This window comes from Gadus chalcogrammus, chromosome 15 (genome assembly GCF_026213295.1).
Source record: "Gadus chalcogrammus isolate NIFS_2021 chromosome 15, NIFS_Gcha_1.0, whole genome shotgun sequence".
NCBI lineage: Eukaryota > Metazoa > Chordata > Actinopteri > Gadiformes > Gadidae > Gadus > Gadus chalcogrammus.
Genome location: NC_079426.1, coordinates 20,321,014 through 20,345,819, shown reverse-complemented (window position 1 = coordinate 20,345,819; position 24,806 = coordinate 20,321,014). Strand labels below are relative to the sequence as shown.

The 24,806-nt window shown below is 41.2% G+C and overlaps 1 protein-coding gene across 2 annotated transcripts; it reads right to left on the bottom strand.

Moving 5' to 3' along the window:
* Positions 1 to 814: 814 nt before the first annotated feature.
* LOC130404456 (cytochrome P450 3A27-like) lies at positions 815 to 24,062 on the bottom strand. Of its 2 annotated transcripts, XR_008904230.1 has the most exons (14): positions 23,731 to 24,062; positions 23,496 to 23,589; positions 14,763 to 14,815; positions 14,330 to 14,429; positions 14,047 to 14,166; positions 13,830 to 13,915; positions 13,281 to 13,423; positions 13,032 to 13,156; positions 12,784 to 12,865; positions 10,972 to 11,132; positions 10,313 to 10,539; positions 9,732 to 9,894; positions 9,439 to 9,569; positions 815 to 9,378 (listed from the first exon to the last, which is right to left on the bottom strand). XR_008904230.1 is itself a non-coding variant. In XM_056609183.1 (13 exons), exons 1-13 carry the CDS (start codon positions 23,799 to 23,801, stop codon positions 9,495 to 9,497), a joined length of 1,500 nt encoding a protein of 499 aa, XP_056465158.1. In that variant the 5' UTR covers positions 23,802 to 24,061; the 3' UTR covers positions 815 to 9,494. The 2 variants fall into 2 exon arrangements, 1 of the variants encoding a protein (XP_056465158.1); XM_056609183.1 differs by having other exon boundaries at positions 815 to 9,569; positions 23,731 to 24,061.
* Between the last annotated feature and the right edge of the window lie 744 nt (positions 24,063 to 24,806).

The following is a 24,806-nucleotide window of genomic DNA, read 5'->3' as shown; positions in this document are numbered from 1 at the left end:
TTTCTGCGTGGAATGGAGATCAGGTGGAATTTGTGTTGGGGGGTTGGTCAGTCTGTCAACAGTTGCAAATAGGGTTTTTGCATTATAAGTATTGGTTTTAATGATATTGGAGAAAAATGTTTCTCGAGCACTTTTTAAGTCTAAATTGTAGGCACGGAGGCTCTCTTTGTAGATATTAGTGATGCGCGGGTCGACCCGTGACCCGCGGACACCCACGGGTCACCCGTGGGTCGGGCGGGTTTGGGTTTGATATTTATAAAATATTGCGGTTGCGGGCGGGTTTGGGTCAAAGTCTGAAATCACTAATTCTCAATCAACGACCACCAGGCGGCAGCGTTCCACATGCTTAATCAAATTGTTTTTCCCTATATGGTATCCGTAGTTGTTTACACCGCCAAAACCTCTTAGAGATCTCCGATGAAGACATGGCTAACTTGATTAGAGAAAAGTTAAAAAAGGCCAAAAAAGCAAGGTTTGGGAAGAATTTGGAAGCGTCGTCTTGTCCGATGACACCGTTACAGACTACGTTGTCTGCTTTGAGTGTGAGATTCTGTACAAATACGACGGGCATAAAACAGGTACATCGAACCTACTTCAGCATTCATGCCGTGGGTCGGCTCCACAGCCTAACAAGCCTTCCTCCACACAAGCTCATTCAGAACACGATTTTTTTTCTCGGGTTGGGTCGGGTTTGGGTCATTATCTGCGCATATTTTTGCGGGCTGGGCGGGGCGGTTCAGATCTCCTAACTGGTTGGGTTGGGGCGGGTGTTAAAAAAACCTGACCCACGCATCACCAGTAGATATCATGGTGGATATGAAGTTTTGTTTTACGCCAGATGCGTTCAACCTTCCTGCATTCTTTTTTCTGTGCTGTTACAGAAGCAGCTTTTCTCCAGGGTGCCTTTTGCTTTCCAGAAATCGTTTTAACCTTATAAGGTGCAATGACATCCATGACTTTCAAAATTTTCAAATTAGAGTTTTCTACAAGATCATCAGCAGAACATGGGTTGAGAGGTGGTAGTAAGGAGATGGCCTTTTTAAAAAGTACATAAGATTCTTCATTGATATACCGTTTTTTGACAGTATTTGATTTTGTCTGCATGTCGGGAATAAAATATATATTAAAGAAAACACAAAAGTGGTCAGACAAGGAAGGATCAGTCACAGAGAGATCAGAAACATTGAGGCCCTTTGTGATAACCAGGTCTAGAGTGTGCCCCTTACAATGAGTAGACTCTTTCACATGTTGAGACAGTTCAAATGTGTCCAAAATGGTAAAAAGTTTTTTTGCACACTTGTCTTTCTAATCATCAGTATGAAAATTGAAGTCACCAGTTATAACTAGACAGTCAAAGTCTGTGGAGATGCTAGACAATAATTCTGTGAAGTCATCGAAAAAATGTGCAGAGTATGTGGGTGGCCTGTAAATAATTAATAGAACTCTGGGGGAGCATTTCAATACAGCACAAAGGTATTCGAATGATGGAAAATCACCAAATAACATCTGTTTCCCCTGAAAAACATTTTTAAATATAACAGCAACCCCTCCACCTCTTTTTCCAGATCTACATGCATCAAAAAAGATATAGTTGGGAGGAGCTGTCTCTATCAGAACGGTTGCACTGTTATTTTGTTCCAGCCATGTTTCAGTTAAAAACATAAAATCCAGTTTAGAGGTGGTAATAAAATCATTAACTAAAAATGATTTGTTATTAAGAGACCTAACATTAAGTAGACCCATCCTGATGGTGTTGTTGATAGGCTTTAAGGTTGTCTTTGGTTTGGAGGCAATATGTATGAGATTTGTGAGGTTAGCAGTGTGTCTAAGTTTCCCTTTGTTTACTCTCTTAGTGGTTACAGCAGGAATGCAAAAGTTGCCATGTTTTGACGTAGGCAACCTTGGGTTCAGCAGATTATGTGAAACGTCCTTTATACTTTGTCTACGGCTGAACCCTTTTTTGTCTCAGTAATACTCAGGACTACTATCAGTACAGGGGGGGGGGCTGGGGCTCCCTCCGCTTGGGTGTTATCAGCCTGTGTCCATGACGTGGCGATGCTATCATTGACACAGATGCAAGTTTGATGCCAACATGTTCCATATTCCAGTTTCTTAAATACATATTCCAGTTTCATGAATATGTATTGAAATTGGGTCCTATATGTAGTCAAATAATAAAATAAAATTCTAATTTGGTGCCGTCTTGACTGAGAAAAGGCAGAAAGTGACTTTTTGGTGCTTGTGGATTGAAGACAACAACTCCCACCATGCACCACGATGCACAGCTTCGCTGGCCACTCCCGCTGATCTAGATCTCCGCCTATCGGACACCTCGCTGTTCCATCTACCAAGATGATATTGCAAGACTGCTTGAAAATCATTTCACACAACATTTCTAGTGAGGGGTATTAGTTGGTGAACTCAGTGAATTACCGTATTTTACGCACTGTAAGGCGCACTTCGTAAAGACTATAAGGCGCACTCCGTAAAGCCAGTCATTTCGAAACCGCATCGAGCTGTAGAAACGCTGTAGTAAATATTCCAGGCGCTGGTTCTCTACAGAAAAAAGTGGAGCGCATCAAGCCTGCGCGCTGTATACAAACATTCAGTCACGAGGAGACTCAACCTTTTAAATTGAGCAGAAATACTATTTAATGTACACTTAGTAATTACATTTATCAAGGGGCTTTATTTAAAGCTACAAAAAGAATACAAATAAAATAATAAATAAAAAATTCAACGCAACTCTGACGTCCCCCAGCTGGTGGGGAGCCACTGCCATCAAGCATCACAGACGTCCACACGAATCCTAACACGAAACTGCATAGGTCCGGATAGATTTGAAACCACCTCTGAGGGTGGTTTCAGAAATGTGCGGTTTCGGGCACCGGATTCGCCGGCTCCGTCTGGACGGCCGAACGGACAAGACTTATGCGGTTTCACCAAAAAAATCGGCTTCGTGTGGACGGGGCCTTAGAAGGCGAACACACGTTCACCAAGACGGGGAGACAGCACCGGGCGACTTACGCCACTATCTGCCAATGGATCTTGGATGCCTGGGCTGATATAACAGTCTCAACTGTGGTCCAAGCTTTCACGAAGGCAGGAATAATCACTGAACTGCCAGGCAACAGCAGCGACACTGACTCGGATAATGACGAGAGGGAGCCGGGGTTGGATGCCGTAATCGCCCAACTGTTCAATTCGGACACTGAAGAAGAAGAATGAGGGATTCGTGGACGGGGAATGAACTGAGAAAGTGAGCTTTACGTGTTATACGTAACTGAACAATGTTGAGTTATGCACTAAAGTTTGAATTAGCGGTATCAGACTGTGTTTCTTTTACGTGTTTACAACTGAACAAGGCTGGGAGATATTAATATGCACATTAACGTTTGAACATCGTTACCATGGGATTGAACGGAGTTGTCAGAACGCTTAATAAAGTTTGACTTTATCTGATTGTTTTGTTGACATTCCCTTTAGCATAGCTCCATCTAGTCGATGCATAACGCAACCCCAGTCAAACGTTTGACTGCAGTATCTTCTATTCTATGCGCCTTATAATCCGGTGCGCCCTATATATGAAAACAGTTCTAAAATAGGCCATTCATTGAAGGTGCGCCTTATAATCTGGTGCGCCTAAAGCCCAGTTCAGACCAAAGATTCACCTTGCAACGGCTTGCAACTCGCAACTCCTTGCGACGAGACGGGCTGCGACGTTCTAAAACTGGGCCGTTCACCCTGGCTGCAAAGTGCTGCAACGGGCTGCGACGCTAGGTGGTTTCCCTAGCAACTGTGAACGCTCTGGCACAGCTGAGAGCCGCAACAGCATCATTTGCGTAGGTTAGGTTGGATTAGTTAGGTTTGCGATTAGTTAGGTTTGCGATTATTTTTATTTTTATTTTGCTTGAGAGTAGGCTATAGTTACTGTGTTTTGTCATTCACCGGATATCGGATATTTCAATCTGATATTTTTATGCTGGAGTGGACAGTACGGTACCGGGACAGAGTAAGGCTGTGACGCACAAGTTGTTCTGTGCTGTGATTGGCTGAAGAGAAATAGTTAAATCGCTGCGTTCTAAAACTGGACCTTGCGATTTGACATGTTCAATCTCTGGCGACTCCTTGCGACTCCTTGCAACGACCGCCCCTGCCACGTTCTAAAACCGCCTCGTTGAAAGCCGTTGCAAGGTGAATCTTTGGTCTGAATTGGGCTTTATAGTGCGGAAAATACGGTAGTCCTTGTTTGTATTTCTTTCGAAATGGTGAACTTTTGCATGGTGCCATCTTCTATGTCAGATCCAGTACCCTCCGCCATTGTACTTCAGTTTTATCAACAGCCTCTGTTAGCTTAGCTTTAGACGCTGTGGATGTTAGTTTCTGCTGGTGAAGTCCCGCCCACTGGCACTGCTCTAATAGGTCTGTAGCGTCAGTGGGCCTTAGTGAGGGGTGGGACTAGTGGTTGTAGTCTTACGAGAATCATCCCCTCTTACACTTCCTATTTTCTTGTAAGCAAAAAAAGTCATATTGCGTCATTGTAAACAGGAAGTGTTGGAGATCGATACGGATCTCTCCAGTCTCTGCAGAAAATAAGGGAATGATGCTCGACCATTCAAAAATATGAGTGGGTTTCTAACGATACAAAGCTTAAGTGAAATGGGTGAAGTTGCCCTTTAATTTCGACCGGTGACGTTCTATACATCATCCCGCTTATTACACGTCTACATGCCAAAACGAAAAAAATGACTTCACATGGTGTGGCTTGTTACAATTTATTTGTTACCAGCATTCGTAGTGTTGATCAGCAGAGAAATAGTCCACCAAAGACGTTGACGTCGCTTAGCAACCGAAGACGCAGGGTTGAAAAGTTACCGGACTACTTGAGGAGTGATACCAAAGACGTCATAGGCAAAAAGTCCTTTGTTTTCCTTGACACTCAATTTATGCTGTCACAGCCCGGCTCTTGACTGTGGCAAAGATGGGAGACCAGACTAAAGAGTGAAATTATCTTACATTTATTCCCAAAACAAGACCATAAACAACCGAACATATATATAAATGTCAGTAATCAGTAGTGTAAGCATGTGTGTGAATGTGTGTCAAACAAATAGAACAAAAGCAATGGCTGCATCAGCAAGAGCCAGCCCAGATCTGCAGAAGGGCGAGCCTTATATAGCACCACACCAGCCCAGGTGTCTCATCAAGAAGATGACCCTCCCACGACCTGGAACCTGCAAAGGGAGAGCAAAGCAGCAAAGAACACAGAGGCCCCTAGTGGAGTGGTGGGGTCGTCACAATACCTAGCATTCACCACCGGAAGTTATGAAGAGTCCATGCAAGTTAACGAAGCGTTCCACAGCATTGTGCAGACCCGTGTAGCAATCCATAATAATTCAACTCGATTTTTATTTTATTTTTTTATTTTATTTTTTACAAGTGGTGGGTACAAAATTAATCTTGACGAAATCTGGTGGGGACGCGTCCCCGACGTCCCCGGCGTAATCAACGCCTATGCCTTTCTCTAATAAGAGACATCTCCCCATCTCAAACAGGGTTCTCCACTGTCTCTCGGCTGTACCGTTTTGGTGGGGAGAGTATGGGGATGACGTTTCATGTCTTATACCCTTTTCCCTTAACAGTGACCGAAAAATATCGCTTGTGTATTCAGTGCCATTATCTGATCTTATACACTTGACCCTGCCATATGGCGCACTGTCTGCAAGGAATTTCTTTGTAAATAGGGTCGTGTCACTTTTGGTTTTAAGGAAGTAAACTGACACAGCTCGTGAAAAATCATCTGTGAATGAAATAGCATCTCTGTTCAACTTCCCGAGATATCCATCTCGGGAAGTTGGTTCAATGGGGCCTGCTAAGTCTGTATGTACCAGCTCCAGGGGCGCACTAGCTTTTGCACCGGCTCTCTTATTTTTGCTTTGGCTGAATTTTCCCTCAGTGCACACATTGCAGTCTATCTTGGTGTTACCTGTGATCTTCATACCCTAGCACATTTGTTGATTTTAACACATCATTAATATTGCAGTGTCCCAAAATCTCCTGCCATGTTTTGACATCACAAGATAAACTCACTATGTCAGTGGACATCATATCATTAACTGAATTTGTAACACATCGTTTGTTATTTACCATTTTCAAGTAGTACAGTCTCTCGTGCACCTCTATGGGGAAAACAGTCCCATCTTTGTGAATCAGTTCATCCCGTCCCTCTTGGAATGTCACCGTGGCTCCATTAGTAGTAGCTGCTTTCACAGAGAATATGTCCTGTGGATATGACGGAATGAATAAGGCCTTCTTCAGTGTGACCTTGCTGCATCTTCCTTCTCTGTCCTGCAAACACACCTCTGCGTCCCCTCTTTTCAATGCCACGTTGTTCATCCTGGTTCCATCAGCTGGATTAAAAGTCTCGTCAAATTTTGCAAATGCGTCTTCCTCAGTGATGATTTGTGATGTTGCTCCACAATCTACCATTAGTCTGTTACTTTTAATATTGTCCGGGAGGAATTTTTGACTGACCTTGAATACGAATGTTTGTTCTTCCTCTTGGTCTTTTTGTCCATCCGCGATTTGTTTGACATCATCTTTGTGATTTGTTTTTCTCCTGCATGTCTCGTCACTGTGTGTGGAGCTTCTGTGGTAGTTGCACCATTTTGGCGCACTTCTTTGGCGGCACTCTTTCTACATATGGCCACGGTTTCCACATCCATAGCAAACGATAGACGACATGTCTGCTTTCATTACATTGTCCGATTTTGCTTTAGTGTCAAACTTTTCTGTCTCTTCACAGCTTCGTAGTTTACTTTTAAACTGGATAAACGTTAATTCCTCGCTGCTCTGCGTCATATGAATGGCGAACGGTTTATATGATTCTGGAAGTCCCTTCAGAATCATGGCTATTATCACCTCTTTTGCATTTCTTAGCGAAGTGACTGTCTTTTCAGCTCGGATGATGTAGTCTGTCACAGTTTCTCCCGACTCCTTTTTTAATGAAGTTAGTTCTGTGTATAGGGCAAAAATTCTGGGCTTATCCTGACTGGCGTAATGGCTCCTTAATATTTGCAAGGCTTTACTGCCGTCATCAGCCGCCTCTCTCATCACCAACAATAGGCTTTTATCATCCAGGAATTTAATTAGTTCTGCGTAGCATTCTTCGTTCTTTTCTGGATCTGGATCATCCGTTCAGAGTATTGTGTCCTTCAAGCCGAGCATCCGCATGTGGCCGAGAAACCTCACTTCCGACAGTTCAAAGTTATTTTCATCTCCGTTGAAGACTAACCTTTGCCATCTTCCTCCTCTTGTATAATACCTGGGCCCATAACCTGTTGCGCATTCATATTCATCTGTCATGTTGATAAAGAATCACGTCTTACATCTCTTCCTTTTTCTGTTTATTAATTTCTTCACAGCTCGGTACATCATCAGCAGCCATGGCATGTGCTTAGCTTGTGCTTGCTTGCACTTCTATACAGAAACAAATTAAACAACCAATCACATCGGTGTACGATAAAGTTGGCTACAAAAATAGGTCGTAATCCACATAATATAGGGGTATATTATTAACAAATTAAATAACATTATGAGCAAAAAGATTTCTGCTCGGTACAAAATATACAGACCAATCACAACCGTGTGTCTTACATGAGGTAGGATAAATACGCTGAGCTGTACAGGCATTTTCAACAACAATGATGGCTGCAGCAGATGTAGAACGGTCTGTTAATAACACTATCTAGACAGTATTAACCTAACTGGACGGGATATTTCCACTAAAAGAAGAACAGACGACTGCACATTTTGTCGAGAATAAATCAGTTGGTTTTTTTATCGCTCAGTTCTACGTCACCCTTTTCGTTGCTGATTGGTTGTAGGTCTTTCCAATCCCGTCCAGAGGTTTTTTGCTCTGCGCCCGTTGGTGACGCCCTTCGGAAATCGAAACTGAAAGTAGGTTCCATACTAGAGCCTGAACAGGCCGCATTTTTACTAATGAAACGTTTACGTTTGTGTGTATGAAAGCACGCCTTTGTTGAGATGAGCGCAACAAGCACACGTTAAACACTCTTGGGCTCGCTGTCAACACACGCTTGTTGCGCAGAATCATAACCAATTGAAATTCACATAGGCCCACAAAAAAGGCCACGATAACGATAAATTCCACAAAATGACGCAAGAGTAAAATTAACGTCAACACCAAAGTAAAATGAACATCAACACAAAAGCAACACCATGCCAACGCCTTATTGCGCAGATGTGACAGAGCCTGACCCAAACGCGACCATAATTTCTAAATATTTGTCCGAACCCGACCCGGCCCGTCGGGTACCGTCGGGCTTGGGTCGGGTTTCCATGCTCTATTCCAGACTAATGGCAGTTTTCAATGAGTCTGTGTGCATGTCATGATCTCGACATTTGTGGTATAAAAAGCGTCATAAAGCACTAATGCAAGACCAAAGTGACCTCTGCGAAGTTCAATGTCTCGAGAGCTGTTCGTCTGGTTTTAAATTATGTCACCACCGTGGTTTAGACGATTATACGACATATTTAGTTTACACACTCAATGTAGCCAAAATTCCAGTTTCTATTTTTCTTATCTTGATCTATCTAGTGGACATTTACTGGGGTACAGCTCCAATAGCTCTTCAGGTCAGATCGCAGAACGTGATGTGTGACACGACATGACACGAATTTGAGAATCTCATCACCGTTTCTTTCAGTCACACAAATATCAGCAAACACACATGATACATTTTTGGTACAGTGTTAATAATAGTTTAATGCAGTTCAGATCTGTAGGGTCACACTTTGGCACACACTTTGTATCATGTGTTTTGTCATTTCCCATTATCTGCATGTAAGATTACAGTCCTTACTGCTGAGTCATACAGGCTTTGACACAACTCAAGAGCAAGGGAAACATGTTTTTATCCGGCTGTGTGCATTTTCGGTTACTAATGATTTACCACTTATTCAAATTAAAATACATAATTTATGTACACACATGGTTTAAACAATCAATTATACTGCATATATGTTTTAGACTCCAAAAAATTAATGGGATTGTAAAATAAACGTATCTTTCCAACTGGTCTTGAACAAAAAACAGTGGATAGCATGCAAACTATTCCAATATAGAAAGGTGGTAAAGCTATGCAACATGATCAAAATGAAAGCCAATTAATATGTGCAAAAGCACAACGAAATTAAATGATGTCTCTCTTCAAATGTGTTATAAAATCCGTTAGTACTGTTTTCCTTATCTTAACTCAGTGTTAATTGCATCATAAGAAACACCAAGCCTTTATTTATATAGTTGCAGCGCAGTCCTTGTCTATTGGACTTCAATAAGAAGTCCAATATAATCGATAAGATAAAAGAAGTGAAAATTAAGTCGAACAATCACAAATTCATATTTAGTATTTTTTAGATAAAATTAAGATAAGAGGTAGAATTGTTGGGCAGATTTTATCGTGGATGGAGGATTACAGTTCCCTTCGACTAAACGTAAGCTTGATCGGCTCCTTGGGCTGAAAAATCGAATTAAACTCCAGAGGTACCTGAAGGAAGAAAGAAAGAAAGAAATGTAACATGTCTAAATATGGCAGATACTTTATCCAAATCAACAACAAGTTGATATTGAAGCAATTAGAAACATGGTGTGACCTAGTTTCCACAATCAACCAGGTGTCAGCATCAGTCAGGAAAGAAGTGTGTCTTACAACGGTGTCCTTGCAGGTCTCCACGTAGTGATCCCGCAGAAGGCGCACCAGAACCATCTTCATGACCATCACAGCGAAGCGCATCCCCACACAGTTTCGTGGACCCAGGCCAAAGGGCATGTAGGCATAGGGATGGATGTCCTCCCCGTGGTCTTTACTGAATCTGAGAAACACAAAACACAGGAGCACTTACTGACAGGTTTGCTTTTGTGTCTGTTAAATAATGGAAGGAAGGTATAGCAAACTAAAGCTGGAACATCGTGTTGTCAGCCATCAGACCACTTCTTTATTCCAGCAGATGAAGGAATTGCTTGGTATAATTGAGCAGAACTACATTTAACAACCTTAAGAATGGGAACTAGGGTAATAGTAATATTTTTTGTTGGCATATAGTATGACCCTATGACAATATATTACACACCATACACACACACTATACATGTCAACTAATGTTAGCTATCAAGTTCAAATTGTTAACTAGCCTAGATATCCCGAACTAGGGCAAATTAATTGATAGAGATACATCAATCTCATATAAACTTTTGTATAGAGAATCCCATAGGCGGTTAGTTTCTAAATACCGTTCTGGTTTGAAGAGCTCAGGGGAAGTCCAGAAGCGGGGGTCTCGGTGAATGTTTGACAAAGGGACCCCCACCGCTGTCCCTTCAGGGATGGTGAGTCCATTGATTTGGAAGGTTTTTTTGCACACTCTGTCAATTAGAGGGGCAGTGGGCAGCAACCGCATGGACTCAGAAATCACATTGTCCAGGAACTCCAGATTCATCAGGTCCTCATAGGAAACAGGACTCTAGGGCCAAACAGAATGATATCATCACATCCTTACTAACTGTAACTGACAGTTCCACAGGGTTCTAGTCCACCAACCTTGAGGGGCAGATCATCCTTAGAGTCACTTTATAACTAGTTCATAGAGAAAATGGTTTTCAAAGAAGTGAAACAGAAGAACTATAAACTAGGCTGGTGACAAGGCATAACTCCATTTGATTCCATGTGTACCATCAGTCTCAAAACTAAGAGAAACTCAACTAAAATACATTTATCGATAGGGGAATGAAATTAATATATTCATATTTGTAACTTCCCCAAGTCTTATGAAGACTACTTAACCTTTTCATGTGGAACATGTTGCATTTATTATCCTCACCAATGATGAAACTGACTGTAAACTGTAAACTTCTCAAGCACCAAAACATGAGAAATATTGGAGCAAACCAATTACATCTTTTGAAAAGTGCACGTCGATCTTTTGCTGTAGGGTTTGCTGAGCGTCAGGGTTCAAGGCCAGGTTGTACAGGATGTAAGTCAGCGTGGTACTGGTGGTGTCAAAACCGCCAAATATGAAGAGAAACGCCTGGGAGACAATCTCTGGATCAGTCATACCTGGACGCAGACGAAAACAGGCAAAATAAATAGTATTATGAATTTACGAATATTAATGTTACAAATGTAACATGAATTAGTGTCACATTTTAATCAGCTGTTTAATGTCAATTTTAGATGGAAAACATATTTCTTGTTGATTCATTACATTATTTAGGAAGTTTTCAGTTTTTTTTCTGTGTCAATCTCGTTTTGCAATTGTAAGACGTGTTTAAATTTAAGCAACCAGAAAGTTATGCTGAAGGCTAGTTTGTGTTACTCCACACACACTTATTCAACTGTCCTGTCTTCACTACCATCTCTCAAACAATTCTCCTTGTACTGCCCACCGAGGAAGCCTCCAACAACCTGCTATCCTCCCTCTCCTCTTCTTTGGACTCCCTCTGTTCTTTCCACTCCAGACCAGTGCGATCATCAGTGTGAGATCAGACTGCCCTGACGATATCTCTCAATACCTTCACCTCCTCTCAGACTTCACCTCCATTGTGTCAACAGCCAAATCTACCCTAATCTACTAGATCAAAATCAACTCCAAACTCCAACCCCCTGTGACAAAAATTCACACATTCATACCAACAGGCCACATATGTCCTTGGCGACTAGAGAGGCTTCTTTCTAATGTATCAATTCTAGAGATAAAAGCGGTACAGGGTGTTTGAGAAACTCAGACACTCAAGGCCACAAAATAGTACAATTCCCGCACATAGCCACAAGGGATCAGCACCGAGTACACATACGGGTATCCAGGAGGCGGGAGTTCAGCACCATGCTTAGCCAAACAGAGCACATAACCAATGCTTAGCCAAACAGAGTCCACGCCTGCCCATTATTAAAGTCACAACACATAGCCCAGGGGGCCAGAACGGCCAGAACGTTTTGTTACAATATTATCTGCCACTGCAAGCATTTAACTGTGTTGTGTGTTTATTTTGTACTGTTTTTTTTTATGTCTGTATTAATTTGCTTTAGTTGTCTGTTTGTTTTGGGAAGGGGAGGGTGGGAGGTTGTATTGTAATTTCTAGAAATAAATCATAAAAAAAAAAAAAAAGACTGAGCTCCTCCTTATGCCAGGGAAAGATTGCCCTCACATGGACTTACTGGTCACTGTCGAGTACATTGCAGTAAACCCCTTAATGTATGGTGTACTTCCTATCACTTAATGTATGCACTTATTGTATGTTGTACACCCTTGCACTAAAAAATAATACTTAGCATTGTGTAGCATCTTATCCTAGCTATCTTTGTTGCATACGGGGAATGGGTTCACCTATACATTGTAAGTGCTTGGTACTTGGTTCTATTACCATCCTTACTGTACCGACAGCAATATATTGTTTCTTTTTTCTTCTGCATGTACTAATTTTAAGGCACTTTGGATAAAAGTGTCTGCTAAATGCCCTAAATGTTCTCCATCTCCAAAATAACAGAAAATGTGCTTTGGTAGTCCAGAAATTCTATAACGCTCATGACCCCTCTTTCTCTGTTCCCTTTCAAGGTTTCTTCCCTGCTAATTAGGTGAGTTTTCCTTGACCTTTTAGAGGGTTAAGGGCTCCCCACATTCTTGTGTCAACCTGCATTCAATTTTTACATTTTCTTTAGTACTTAATTAAGTAGTCTAGTAATTTCACGTCATCATCGGCCATCATCGTACCTTTACTTGGCTCTACTCCGTCCTTAATGTCAGACTCCTGGATCTCACTTTCAATCATCAGCTGAAGGAAATCACTATGTCCCTAAACAGAACAGAAACAACTCAAAACGGGAAAAGTTAACACAAGATGCTTCATCCTATGGAGAGCATTTAAGTCCTGTCGCAATACTGCCCCTACCACCTCCCACTCTGCCTACAATTGTAATGTCTTCACTTGTACAAACTGTAGAAAAAAACAAGGGGCTTACAGATTTATCTTCCTTGTGGTCATGCTGGACGCGCTTAACAAGGTTATAGAAGTAATCCACACTGGTTTTGTTCAATACTGAGATGCCAGTCAGCCTAAAAAGGTGTTGTGTAAACGGCAAGGCCACTGAAAGAGAAATACACAATGGTGACTTATCAAACCCAGTGTTTTGCAGATAATATGGCAGCGTCCGCTTGCTCATGTTCTTTCCATCACCAATATTAGGAATAGTTGAATAGAGAAAACGTACTTATTACAAAAAAAGGCCATATTTTGAACTTCAAGAGATTTCTGAGTTGAACGCTGAGAGGAGCATCTGGATTGACTGTGGTGTCGGTGTCAATGCTGAAGGAAGCGCTGGTCATTACATCCAAGCTGTAGGGGCCGACAAATCTAAAAAGAAAGTGATTGAAATGTGACTATTCCAGTAATTCCAACTTCTGTTCACTCCGTATTAAAGGCTTCATCAAAATAACACAGTTCTATGATCGTTTTATTCTCATTTCCCTTCCTACCGATTACCCACAATTACCCACATTTATTTGCAACTCACAAGAAGTTGCAAATCTGTACTCACAAAAAGGAACACCATTACACTTCTGTAAAGTAGTGGTGTGTAGCAGTGTGTGTCTGTGTGTTATAAACTATACAGATATTCCAACACTATCAAACACCACTCATATTTTTAAATGGGTTTAGTACATGGATTCATGTAACCGCTGTGTTAAATAAAATTGAACATTGTGTGTATGTTTGTTGTTGAACTTGAGTACAAGTGCCACTTTAAAAACAAACATACTTTTTTACATCCACAGATTGGTCCGGCTTTTCAGTGTCAAGGGTTTTAACAAGTCGGTCAGCATAGCGTTCAACAATGGGAAAGACCTTAATGAAGATGAAAAAAGAAATTGAATGAGAGATTTTACACGCTTGAACCACCATCATGTAATTCAGGCTTTACAATTCACTGGAAAGGAAACATTGCTTGTTCTTTACTGAAAACAAAGTTACACAACCTGTTTCAGCCTTCCACTGGTAAACGATGGCGATATGGTACTCCGAATTCTTTTCCACCTGTCATCTTTAACCAGGGTAAGTCCATCTTTCAATGGTCCGAAAATGTCTTTAGCAAAGATCTGTGAACATCGGTTAATGTGTTGTTAATATCCTAAATCTCAGCCATATGTCATCTGACATCTGGACGAAGCGCATTAATTAGTCTAAACTTGAGAAACAAGTGTGAAAGGGAAACATTTGATCCTAAACAACACATTCTAAAAATAAGAAAGCCCCTCTTACCCTTCGGTTGGTGAAGGTGGAATAACACTCCTTCACTAAAATAACCTTTAGCATTTCAGGATCGGCCACCATTAACAAGGGGGAAAGTCCATCAAACTGCCTGTCCATAAACAACATAAAACGCTGCTTACCACATAATGTTACCAAATGTTTAAGAAATATTGGAATTTTATTTCTCATTACTTGTTTTGTCACTAAATTTACAAATTATCAAATGCTATGCTATTCTATTTTCAGCAACTCTAGAAAATAAACTTATTTACTGGTGATTGAAATAGCTGAATCAAGCCAGAATACTATTCTCTTCTCCATCATGTTATGTAGTCCAAATAATATTACGCATTAGGGTGGTGCTTTGTTTCTGAGATTAATACAATCTTAAAATATATACATGATACAACTTTGAACAGGAATTTATGTCAGAACAACTTACCCCCAAACATCTCCATATTTCTTATTGCATTCAAGGGTAAAATGTTGACCTTTCTGTAATAAGAATTAACATTAGATATCGTGTCAACCATGGGCGTGGTCGCCGTGTTCAGTGTGCCGCAACAAAGGGATCCTGGGGAGGTTCAGACTATAGAGCGTAACAGTGATCGCCCCCTTTTAGAACAGCTCTTGTTCCGGAAGTAAATTTCCCATTAATTTTTCAGTTTACTTTTCATAAAATCGGTATATAAAGAGTTTTCGTCAAGGTAGTCATGACCATAAAACGTTTGATTCGGGTTAAAAAATAATTTGGATAAATTAAAGTAAAGGCAAAGGTGCAAGACTGTTTTCCTCTTACTACTCATGCCATATACCATTGCAAACTTTTTTGCAATGGTTCAAACTCAATAGTATAGCACGTTTCTTGCATCTTATAACCTTTGTCATTATTATATAGTTTATATTTCTAATGCAAGTTGTGTCATATATTCTGTTTGTGCGTGTGTGTATGTATAGTGTTTCAAATAGTGTATAGCGTTGTCATCGACATGATACGTTCCTTCGCTGCTGACTGCAATGACTGCATCATCGACGACTTGACTTTCGCAGGTGCGGTTAAACCTTCTTTAATAGGTCCATGGGTTTAACGTTTCCATGGTAAGAGTTAGCTCCACCAATCAAAGACGTCGAGTCATTTTTTTTTTATGGGTAGAGCAGTGGTTTCAAGTGACATCGCAAATAAAACTTTTTTTTCTAAAAACTAGATGTTGCCCATTTAACTTGTGGCTTCTACAGGAGCATATACCATCGATTCACAACATAACGGCGCGTGGTACGTATACTGTAGCGTCACAGGGATTGGGAGATGGGGGCGGGCCTTCTCGGAGGGGGCTCTAGTGGGGATTCTGCTTGGCGGGGATTGTTCTTGTGTGTTCCAACGGTTTTTGAGCTGAGGTAACTAAAATAAATCGCTGTCTAAGCATGACTTCATTCACTGCCTCTCCCGTGGTCATTACAATACTTTGGATGGTTACGACATTATGGCTTTTAATCAAAACCTCTATGGAGAAAATTAATGGGATTTTGACTTCCGGAACCACACTGTGGGGGTATGCCTAGGTGGTGTATTTTTTGTTGTTGGCGTGTCCGACATTGTCACTGAGAGGTTCATGTTGATTTTTCAGGTGGAGTGTGTTCCTGTGTGTAATGGTTGTGAGTTAATAAAGCAAACTCTCGCAGTCGTGTGGTGTACGGGTGCGAGAGTTGTATACTGCTAAACCATGGCTCCCGTCTTGTCCTTCCCGTGCTGCTCGCCACAATATACAACCCCAATTCCAATGAAGTTGGGACATTATGTAAAACGTAAATAAAAACAGGATAGAATGATTTGCTAATCCTTTTCAACCTATATTCAATTGAATACATTACAAAGACAAGATATTTAATTTTCAAACTGATCAACTTTGTTGTTTTTTTGTAAATATTCACTCATTTTGAATTTCATGCCTGCAACATGTTTCAAAAAAGCTGGGACAGGAGCAACTTACGACTGGGAAAGTTGAGGAATGCTCAAAAAACTCCTGTTTGGAACATTCCACAGGGGAACAGGTTATTGGAAACAGGTCAGTGTCATGATTGGGTTTAAAAGATGCATTCCCGAAAGGCTCAGTCATTCACAAGCAAGGATGGGGCGAGGTTCACCACTTTGTGAACAACGGCGTGAACAAGTTGCCAAACAGTTTAAGAAAATAGTTTCTCAACGTACAATTGCAAGGAATTTATGGATTTCATAATCTACGGTCCATAATATCATCAAAAGATTCAGAGAATCTGGAGAAATCTCTGCACCTTGGCGGCAAGGCCGAAAACCAACATTGAATGCGTGACCTTCGATTCCTTAGCCGGTGTTACAACGAATTCTGCGACAAACCGAAAAGTGAGACCACAGGGGGCGCGGTTGGATATTTTTTGCAATATGCACGACATTGAAGCGTAGACAGGCATGACAAAAACATAAATAAAACATAAGATCTCTCCCCAACCAATTACCTTTTTATTAAAAGGTGCTTGATAAATACATTTGTTTTGATTTGATTAGCATTTCACAGACCCAGATAGGGTGTTTAGTACGGTCATTCCCCGTTGCTTCTTTACCCAAAGAAAGCTACAGTCAGTGTTAAATTACGCTGATTTACCTTTGAGCATTTCTTATAATGGGCTACTGTGTAAAACGCTGTTTAGAATTATTTTTTGTATCAAGAAAAGAAGTGTAGAGAAATGCGTGTCTTTATTTGAAGCACAATTATAAATAAAAAGAAAAATAAGGTGTTTAAAGTGCTTCACCGAGCGGAAATTGAACAGTTCGAACTAAACCATCAAGCAAAATAAAACTTTTTTTGTGCTTAAAGTATTAAATAATTAAAATGTTGACCGGTCTCCCTTTGGCCAAAATGTGTTTGTAGACGATCACACACTCTTTGGTAGAGACGTCTGTGTCGCCGTCAATCATGAAGGACATGTAGGCCTATGCGGCATTTCCGACGTCCGCAGCCGTCTTTTGCTTTAAAGGGGACCTATTATGTTTTTCGACTTTTATGAGCTATAAACGTTGTTATAATGATTGATAGTCATGTTTAACCATACACAAAAAACAATGTCGATTTTCGGGAAACTCTTCCTCTCATCTGGGCGCTTTCAGCATTCTCTGTCAACGCTCGATTTCGATTGGTTACCTTCCTTGAAGCGCGCGCGCGGGCAGATTTGACCAGGCATATGGGGGCGCAGCAGGAGTGCCTCTACGTGGATGATTTCCCGGAAATGTGAAACAAGTGAATCGCAAACGTTGTACCCGTGTGTTTAGCGCTCTGCACAGCCACCCCAGACTGTCAGCAGGGAATACGTCGAAATGCATGTACGTCATTATTTGACACTTTAGTATGGTTAAACATGACTATCAATCATTATAACAACGTTTATAGGTCATAAAAGTCGAAAAAGCATAATAGGTCCGCTTTAAGGTGTCGCCTATTATCGCAATGAATTCTGCAAATGCCATTTCATTGCTATACGTCGGGTTGACGTTTAATCAATTTTTCTTCATGAGAATAATTTCGGATTTAAATTTGGTGAATGGCAACTCCTCTTTGGCCATGTTGTATGCAACATTAAATTTGATCATTTCCAATTCCTTAGAGAACCTTATTGTTACTGCCTGTCGCTGAAATGCAGGAGAGGGGCCACTTTCTCTACACACTTGTCACTTCATGTTGGGTTATTTAGACATATGCTTTTTAAATGTATGATACGAAACGTTGGTGACCCCAAGGGCGTCAGTTTGTTTTTAGAAGTGGTGGGGACAATAACCATAAGCTTGAGTGTGGTCTGAAAAGTGCTGGGTACCCTTATGTAAGCTATTCGATCCATTCAACGCTGCATTACAATATGCTCTACAGTGATTGTCAGGTGTTGAAATTATTCGAATATTCGAATACTGGTTCGGAAATTAGTATTTGAAGCTTAAATCAGTATTCGGAGCTTCGTTATTTATTTTTATCACGTACGTGACTTTACCAGAGCGAGGGAGGCAAACTATAAGCGTCAGCGACACCAAGCAGAGAAGCGAGAGAGGTGGAGGAAGATAGATATCTTGTTTCCCTTTACTTTATAACACAACATTAGCGGGATCTCTGGAGGAAAAGTAATACTTAAAAGTTAAAACCTTAGCTTAGTTGTTTGTTTACGTTCGCTGTACAGTGCCTCGCCAATCAACTGTGACTGGCTTGCTGCAGAGCGTGAGCGTCTTGGGAATACCCGGTCAATATAATGGATATAATATGGACATAAGACAATCAATATTCGGTATTTGTTATGGATTTATTGTACAAATTCCCTGAAAAGATGCACGTTCCAGGATGAATTGAAAAGCTCCCGTAAGGGCTGAGATGGCAGAGAACAGCGATTTGGAACGGAGCAACAGCTGTTCGCTTCCACGGGGAAAAACGAAGGAACTTCAACCTACTTAGGCCTACTAATTAACGTTCAAAAGCTATTAAATCTTCAACAAAATATGAAGATACTGTCAAACTCGGTTTCAGGGAGTATATAAGGATTATTAATGTTGTTTTTGGATGGTGCTTTTTTCTGGAACGAGTATTCGAATATTCGCTCGGAAAAACCAACGAGTATTCAAAGCCTGAAAAATGGCATTCGGGCCAGCCCTATGAAGATCCTATTCGAACAATAAAAGTGAAAACCACAGTTTGTGTTTTGGCTTGTTTTTGCAAAACGGCGTTGGAAACACCAGGGTTATTGGCTCGGGATATGTAGGCCTAATACTAATACACCCAGGGACAAAGAACAGTGTTGGCAATTTAACACTTATCTTGACATCAACAAAGTTTACCTGACAAACAATGCCAGTCTGTAAAGCGGGTACGAAATGAAACGAGGTACTGAGCATCAGCCTTTTGAAGACGAGCAAGGGCTGCTGGTAGCATATGTTATGCTGCATTAAAAAAAGAAGAAGAAAATAAAGCACCCAGAGGAGAATTGCATCTGCCAAATCCTGACCACCAGTAAACACTTGCGAAGGACCAATGTAGACTTCACTCGTTACATCATAAGAAAATTGTCCGCAAATAAAATCCCCTTCAGTTTTAGGATAATCACACAGGTTATGCGAGGAACATATTTATGTCAGGATAGGCCTACCAGGCTCCAAGTCGTCACATATCTCAATCAGACAAAACCAACTATAACCACATTGGCATAGCAATCGCACCGTGTGTAGCTGCTACTAGCTGCAATCTATATATACGATGCATACTAACTGGAGCACCAACCAGAATCAGATCACAATCGCTTAGGACCGTGGGTAACCTTTGGCCATGTCATCACGATTCACGAGCAAACAGAACCAGCAGCAAAGTTTACGTAAACCAATTTCTTACCTTATGTGGCCCTCCACATGCAGGCTAGATGACGTATCCATATCGATAGCCAGTGTCAGAAACGTGCTTTTTATAGGAAGCAAAAGGACCAGCTATTTTCTGAATAAAAATGTCAATTTTGGCTGCCTGTCTTGAAACTTCTCCAGTGCGTTCACACCAAACGCAACGGGACGACAAGATCCCATACAAAGTGAACGTATAGACACGTATCGGGCGAACTTTTTTGATTTGTCGCGCCACACTTTCGCCGTGCACAGGCGAGCGCGTTCACGAGGATTTGTGGCGCGACAAATTTCAACTTTGACACGAATTTCGTGTGATGACAGCCAATCAGCGTTCAACAGCGTGGCCACTGAGTGACATGTGTAACGTAACAGCCAATCAGCGTTCAACCGTCAAACTCAGCGCAGTGCAGTCCGGGGTGTACTGCAGCATGGAGGAGAAAGTGATTGTTGCCGTTTGCAACTCTGGGAGCTCTATATATAATAGTATATAATATAATGTAATTGTATATATAATATCACGGCCAAAAGCTCTGTGTGCCTCCGGATGGCCGTAGCGCGGGGAGCTCATAGGGATTGGGCTTCTCGGGAGTCGGGGTTTGTTTACCGGCGTTGCTATGGGTTCCGGTCTTGTGTGTTCCAACGGTTTATTAGTTAGGCCTATCTAATAAATGATGTCTTCGAGCGCACCTATCGCATGATTTTAGACTCGACGATTTCGATTGAGTATGTGGGGATTTTTTCAGTCGCAATTGGTTTGCATATTTTTAAAACTGGTGGGGACAAAATTCGTATTTCAATAGTGGGGGGGACATGTCCCCCCCGTAATCGACGCCTATGGGTGACCCGCTTACAAATGCACTATTAGCAGCCATATTCTGACCGCACTCCTGACCCTGCGTTCACACCAAAAGATGCAAAAAGTTGACGCGCGTCGTGATCCCATTCAAAGTGAATGTAGAGACGCTTTGCTGCCGCAGCATTTGCTGCCGAGAAAACGGGCAGCAAAACATGATTTGCGGCGCGTCAAAATATGATTTGCGGCGCGGCATGCCCGTGCCCGCTGCCGGGCACGGGCGAAGGGCGCGTTCACGTATTTTGCGGCGCGTCAAATGCTGCTCGAGTTGAAATATTTCAACTTTTGACGCGCCGCAAACCTTTGACGTGCCGCAAAACTTGATTTGACGCGCCGCAAAACTTGATTTGACGCGCCGCAAAACTCAGGCGTCAACGCGTTCGGGCAGCAAATGCATCTTTTGGTGTGAACGCAGGGTGACAGTAAAAGCAATGTGTTCCGTAATGCACTGCGTAATAATAAAATGTTAGATAGATGAGTCAGCATTTAATTAATTTGTGTGACAGAAACAATTACATTTCATGGATACATTTAAAGTTTATTCATTTATTTAAATAAATAAATGATGATAGAAACGTTTAAAAACACATACTATACATACCCATAATTGCGCTACTGTGCTGTGATTGGTCGAAGGTCACTGTACTGTAGCTACTGTGCTAGCTGTAAGTCCAAGGTCAGCCTTTGGGCTAAACTAATTAAGCCCAAATGGGAAGCATATGAAGGGGGCGTGTCAGGGCACCTGTCAATCAAACGTCAATGGAAGCTTACGCTATTGTGCTTGGGCTAAATGAAATAAGCCCAAAAGGGGGCGTGTCACGACACCTGTCAATCACAATGAAATGGCCGCTTACGCTACTGTGCTTGGGCTGAATGACTAGCCCAAATGGGGAGCATGTGAAGGGGGCGTGTCACGATACCTGTCAATCAAAATCGAATGGAAGCTGCTACTCCGCTTGGGCTGAATACATTTAGCCCATTCACAGGAAAAAACTATTGCTGTCAATTGATTCAAATATTTAATTTAGATTAATCACATTAATGTCATAGTTAACTCGTGAGTAATCGAAATTAATCGCCAAAAAAAATGTATGCTAAATATCCCTTGATTTCTTTGTCCCATTCATTTTTCTCATTTCAATGCTCTTATCAACATGGAGAAGTGCATCGGCTTGCCTTGTGCAAATGTTTTTTTATTGATAACAACATTGGCATATACTGATCAAAACAGGACGATACAAAAAAAAAAGCCTATTGTGCAATTAAACGATGAACATACAAACATACTGCCTTGAACATAGCAGTCAGGCTACTGCTTCTTTGTTTTGCGCAAAAGAAAAAAAAAAATAATAATAATAAATTGCGTTAATCGCGCGATAGGTAAGGAATAATCACAGAGAGGCCGGGCAATAAACAGTTTGATATGCCCGGCTCGTGGACGGCTTACCATACCCGTAACCTTCCACGAGCCGGGCATATCAAACTGTTTATTGCCCTTCCTTGAGGTGATTATTCCGTTTATTCTACTTCGCGCCGGCCAACATAATAAAACAATTCAAATACTTTAATAATTAGCATTTTTCTTATTCGTATTGCATGCTTATTAAATGTATACTCTGTTTAAGTTCATCTCCCTCGAAAAGAAGTTCCATTTAGAACTACGGTGAATAACGTTAGCTCAGCAGTAGGTAACTCGTTTCTATAGCAACCACACAAGGCTGGATCTGATCACTAGTTTAATAACGTAGTTGCTACATTTGTATCAAGTCAGCTTTAATGACGATCGATCAAACATGCACTCCTTGGTTTATTTTTACAATGGACCTCATGTTTGAAACGTATGTGATAGAAAACGATACAAGCGGCGTATTGATCGACCGTAATAACGCGTTTAACTGACAGCACTAGAAAAAACCCAAGATATATCATCTATCCTGGGTTTTCTGTCACTTTTGGGTGCTGTTGCTGCTTTAGGTTCTACCAAAATATAAAACAATATGTTCTAAGGTTTATAATAATATTTTTTCATTTTTACTGTAAAAGGTAGCCCTGTTAGCCCATTTATACCAGCTGTCCCTGAAAACAAGGATGGACTTTGTGTCCTCCGGACCAAAGAGCAACATGTAAAACAATAAAAAAAAAAGTAAAAAAAAACATTTATCAGTGGATTTATCAGTGCATAGTTCAAAAGCCAGCATCTGTGATTGTTTATCAGTTAGTTTGAACATTAAATATCTTGTCTTTGTAGTCTATTCGTGTTCGCAGTGTTATCGTCTGGTCCGCAAGACCCGGAAGGAGTGGGAGGAGCCGGTGTGACGCATTACCCTCGGCTTCCTCAGTTGTCTGTGGTGCTGCCTTCTGTGGCTAAAGTAATTATTGCAACCTTCAGTAAGGTCCAGCTCCCCTTGTGGTTATGTATAGCATTTACGGCTTATATGTTTGGTCCTGCTTCATAGGGTCTATGTGTGGGTTGCTTAGGTTCTTAAATATAATAATAATAATAATTGGACTTTCAATAAGAACTCTCTCCTCCTTCCACGACCAGCAAACACTCCGGTTAGCCAAAAGAATTATGCAGGACCCCTCACACGCTCTACACCCCGCCTTTGAGTGGCTCCCCTCAGGGCGCCGACTACGCTGCCTCGGCTGTAGGACACAGAGGAGAAAAGCAACCTTTGTTCCCAAGGCTGTTCACCTCCTCAACTCCTCCTAAACCCCCCACCCGGGCTTGTGCCCTCCCCACATGGACTGGTGAAGCCGTGTTTGTTTTTGTTTGTTTGTTTTTGTTTGTTTTTGTTTGTTTGTTTTTGTTTGGACATGGCCCTGTCCTTTGTAATGCTGCTGCTATGTGCCCTCAATTGCCCCCTGGGGACAAATAAAGTTTTTTTGAATTTGAATTTGAATTTAAAATACGTAACAGTACTCACTTTCATAAAGTAAGGCAATGTTCCCATAAAAGGAAAGGGTCTTGGCCCACGAACGCCCATCTTTTTAAAATGGTTGAACGGCCAAATGCCATACCTGCAAAATAGAAAGAAACAAAACAATAAGTTGATTAATATATGCCCCAAAAGCATCAAATGTCTCACGCACACTATTGTATTAAATGCAACACACAGAAAACTCTAGTAGCCTACTATTAAGCTCAAGTATTTTACTTACAACAACAATAGGGTTAAGGTGAGAACAATTAGAGTCCATGTCGTTGCTGAGAAAAACGGTAAGAAAAACATGTTTTCGGAGTTGAAACAACGAATCTGCTGCCTTTGAAACGAGGAAGTATAATCAGGTTCCCAACGGAGACGGGCTGTTTCCCAAAGTGAAGGCTGCAGCCTTGCTAGGACGCGTCCTTGCTAGTCGCGTCCTATGGAGATGAGACTAGAGTGCTAGCTCGAGTGCTTCCTAGCGTTTGTAACGTCGGACTTTGGGAACGACTTGGTAGTGTGGAAGCGCTTCCGCTTCCGCTTTTTAATACTGCGTGTCCGCTTGTAAACACATGTGCGCTTATGAATAAAACATGGCAGCAATCAAGCTGATCGATATTTATTTGACCACAAAAAAATTAGAATACAAACAGTTTAGAAATAAGCTGAAATCTACCAGTTCAATAGCTTTGTGCAATACCTGTTGGATAAAGAATGTAACTAATATAAATAAAGTTTTCACGTTATAAATTCTAATCGGAATTGATTGAAAATTAATACATTATTTTATTCTTTATCTTTGCATACCGGTATTTGTTTATGTCCATTTTATATATGTGCGGATGGAAGCATATTCAATGTGTTTCAGTGTGGAAATAATATGTTAAATATGCAAATAATGTTTTAGATCTGCTGTGATGGGCTTGTGTCACACTTCCACATTGTGCTTTGAACTCAGTAGTCGATTATATTTTGACTTGCAGAATGCAAATTAGACCACAGACACCTAGTTCGCAGAGTTAGGTAGCCCCCCCCCCCCCCCCCCCCCCCCCCCCCCTCCCCCCCAGACCCCTCTATACCACTGTGGTTCACACTGCATGAGTTGCATCCTGTATTTACCACCTCCTTATAGAAGATGCATATTATATTATGTATTCATTCTTTTTTCAAACAAAAGTGAATGTTTCTTTTGTTTTTTTTATTGTTCATCTGATTATTTATGCACTCTGTTCAGAGAGCAGAAACATTTTCAGGAAGAGAAATTGTTAAATAAAATAGGTATACAAAACATACATAAATACCTATTTATGTAAA

Bases quoted from the DNA above. Each gene is read 5' to 3' on its own strand.
- LOC130404456 (XM_056609183.1), bottom strand. From the start codon at position 23,801: ATGTTTTTCTTACCGTTTTTCTCAGCAACGACATGGACTCTAATTGTT. The intron at 14,816-23,495 runs GTGAGTACTGTT...TTCTTATTACAG, and splicing joins CATTGCCTTACTTTATGAAA to AAAGGTCAACATTTTACCCT. The intron at 10,540-10,971 runs GTAATTGGTTTG...GTTTGGCCCTAG, and splicing joins ACGTGCACTTTTCAAAAGAT to AGTCCTGTTTCCTATGAGGA.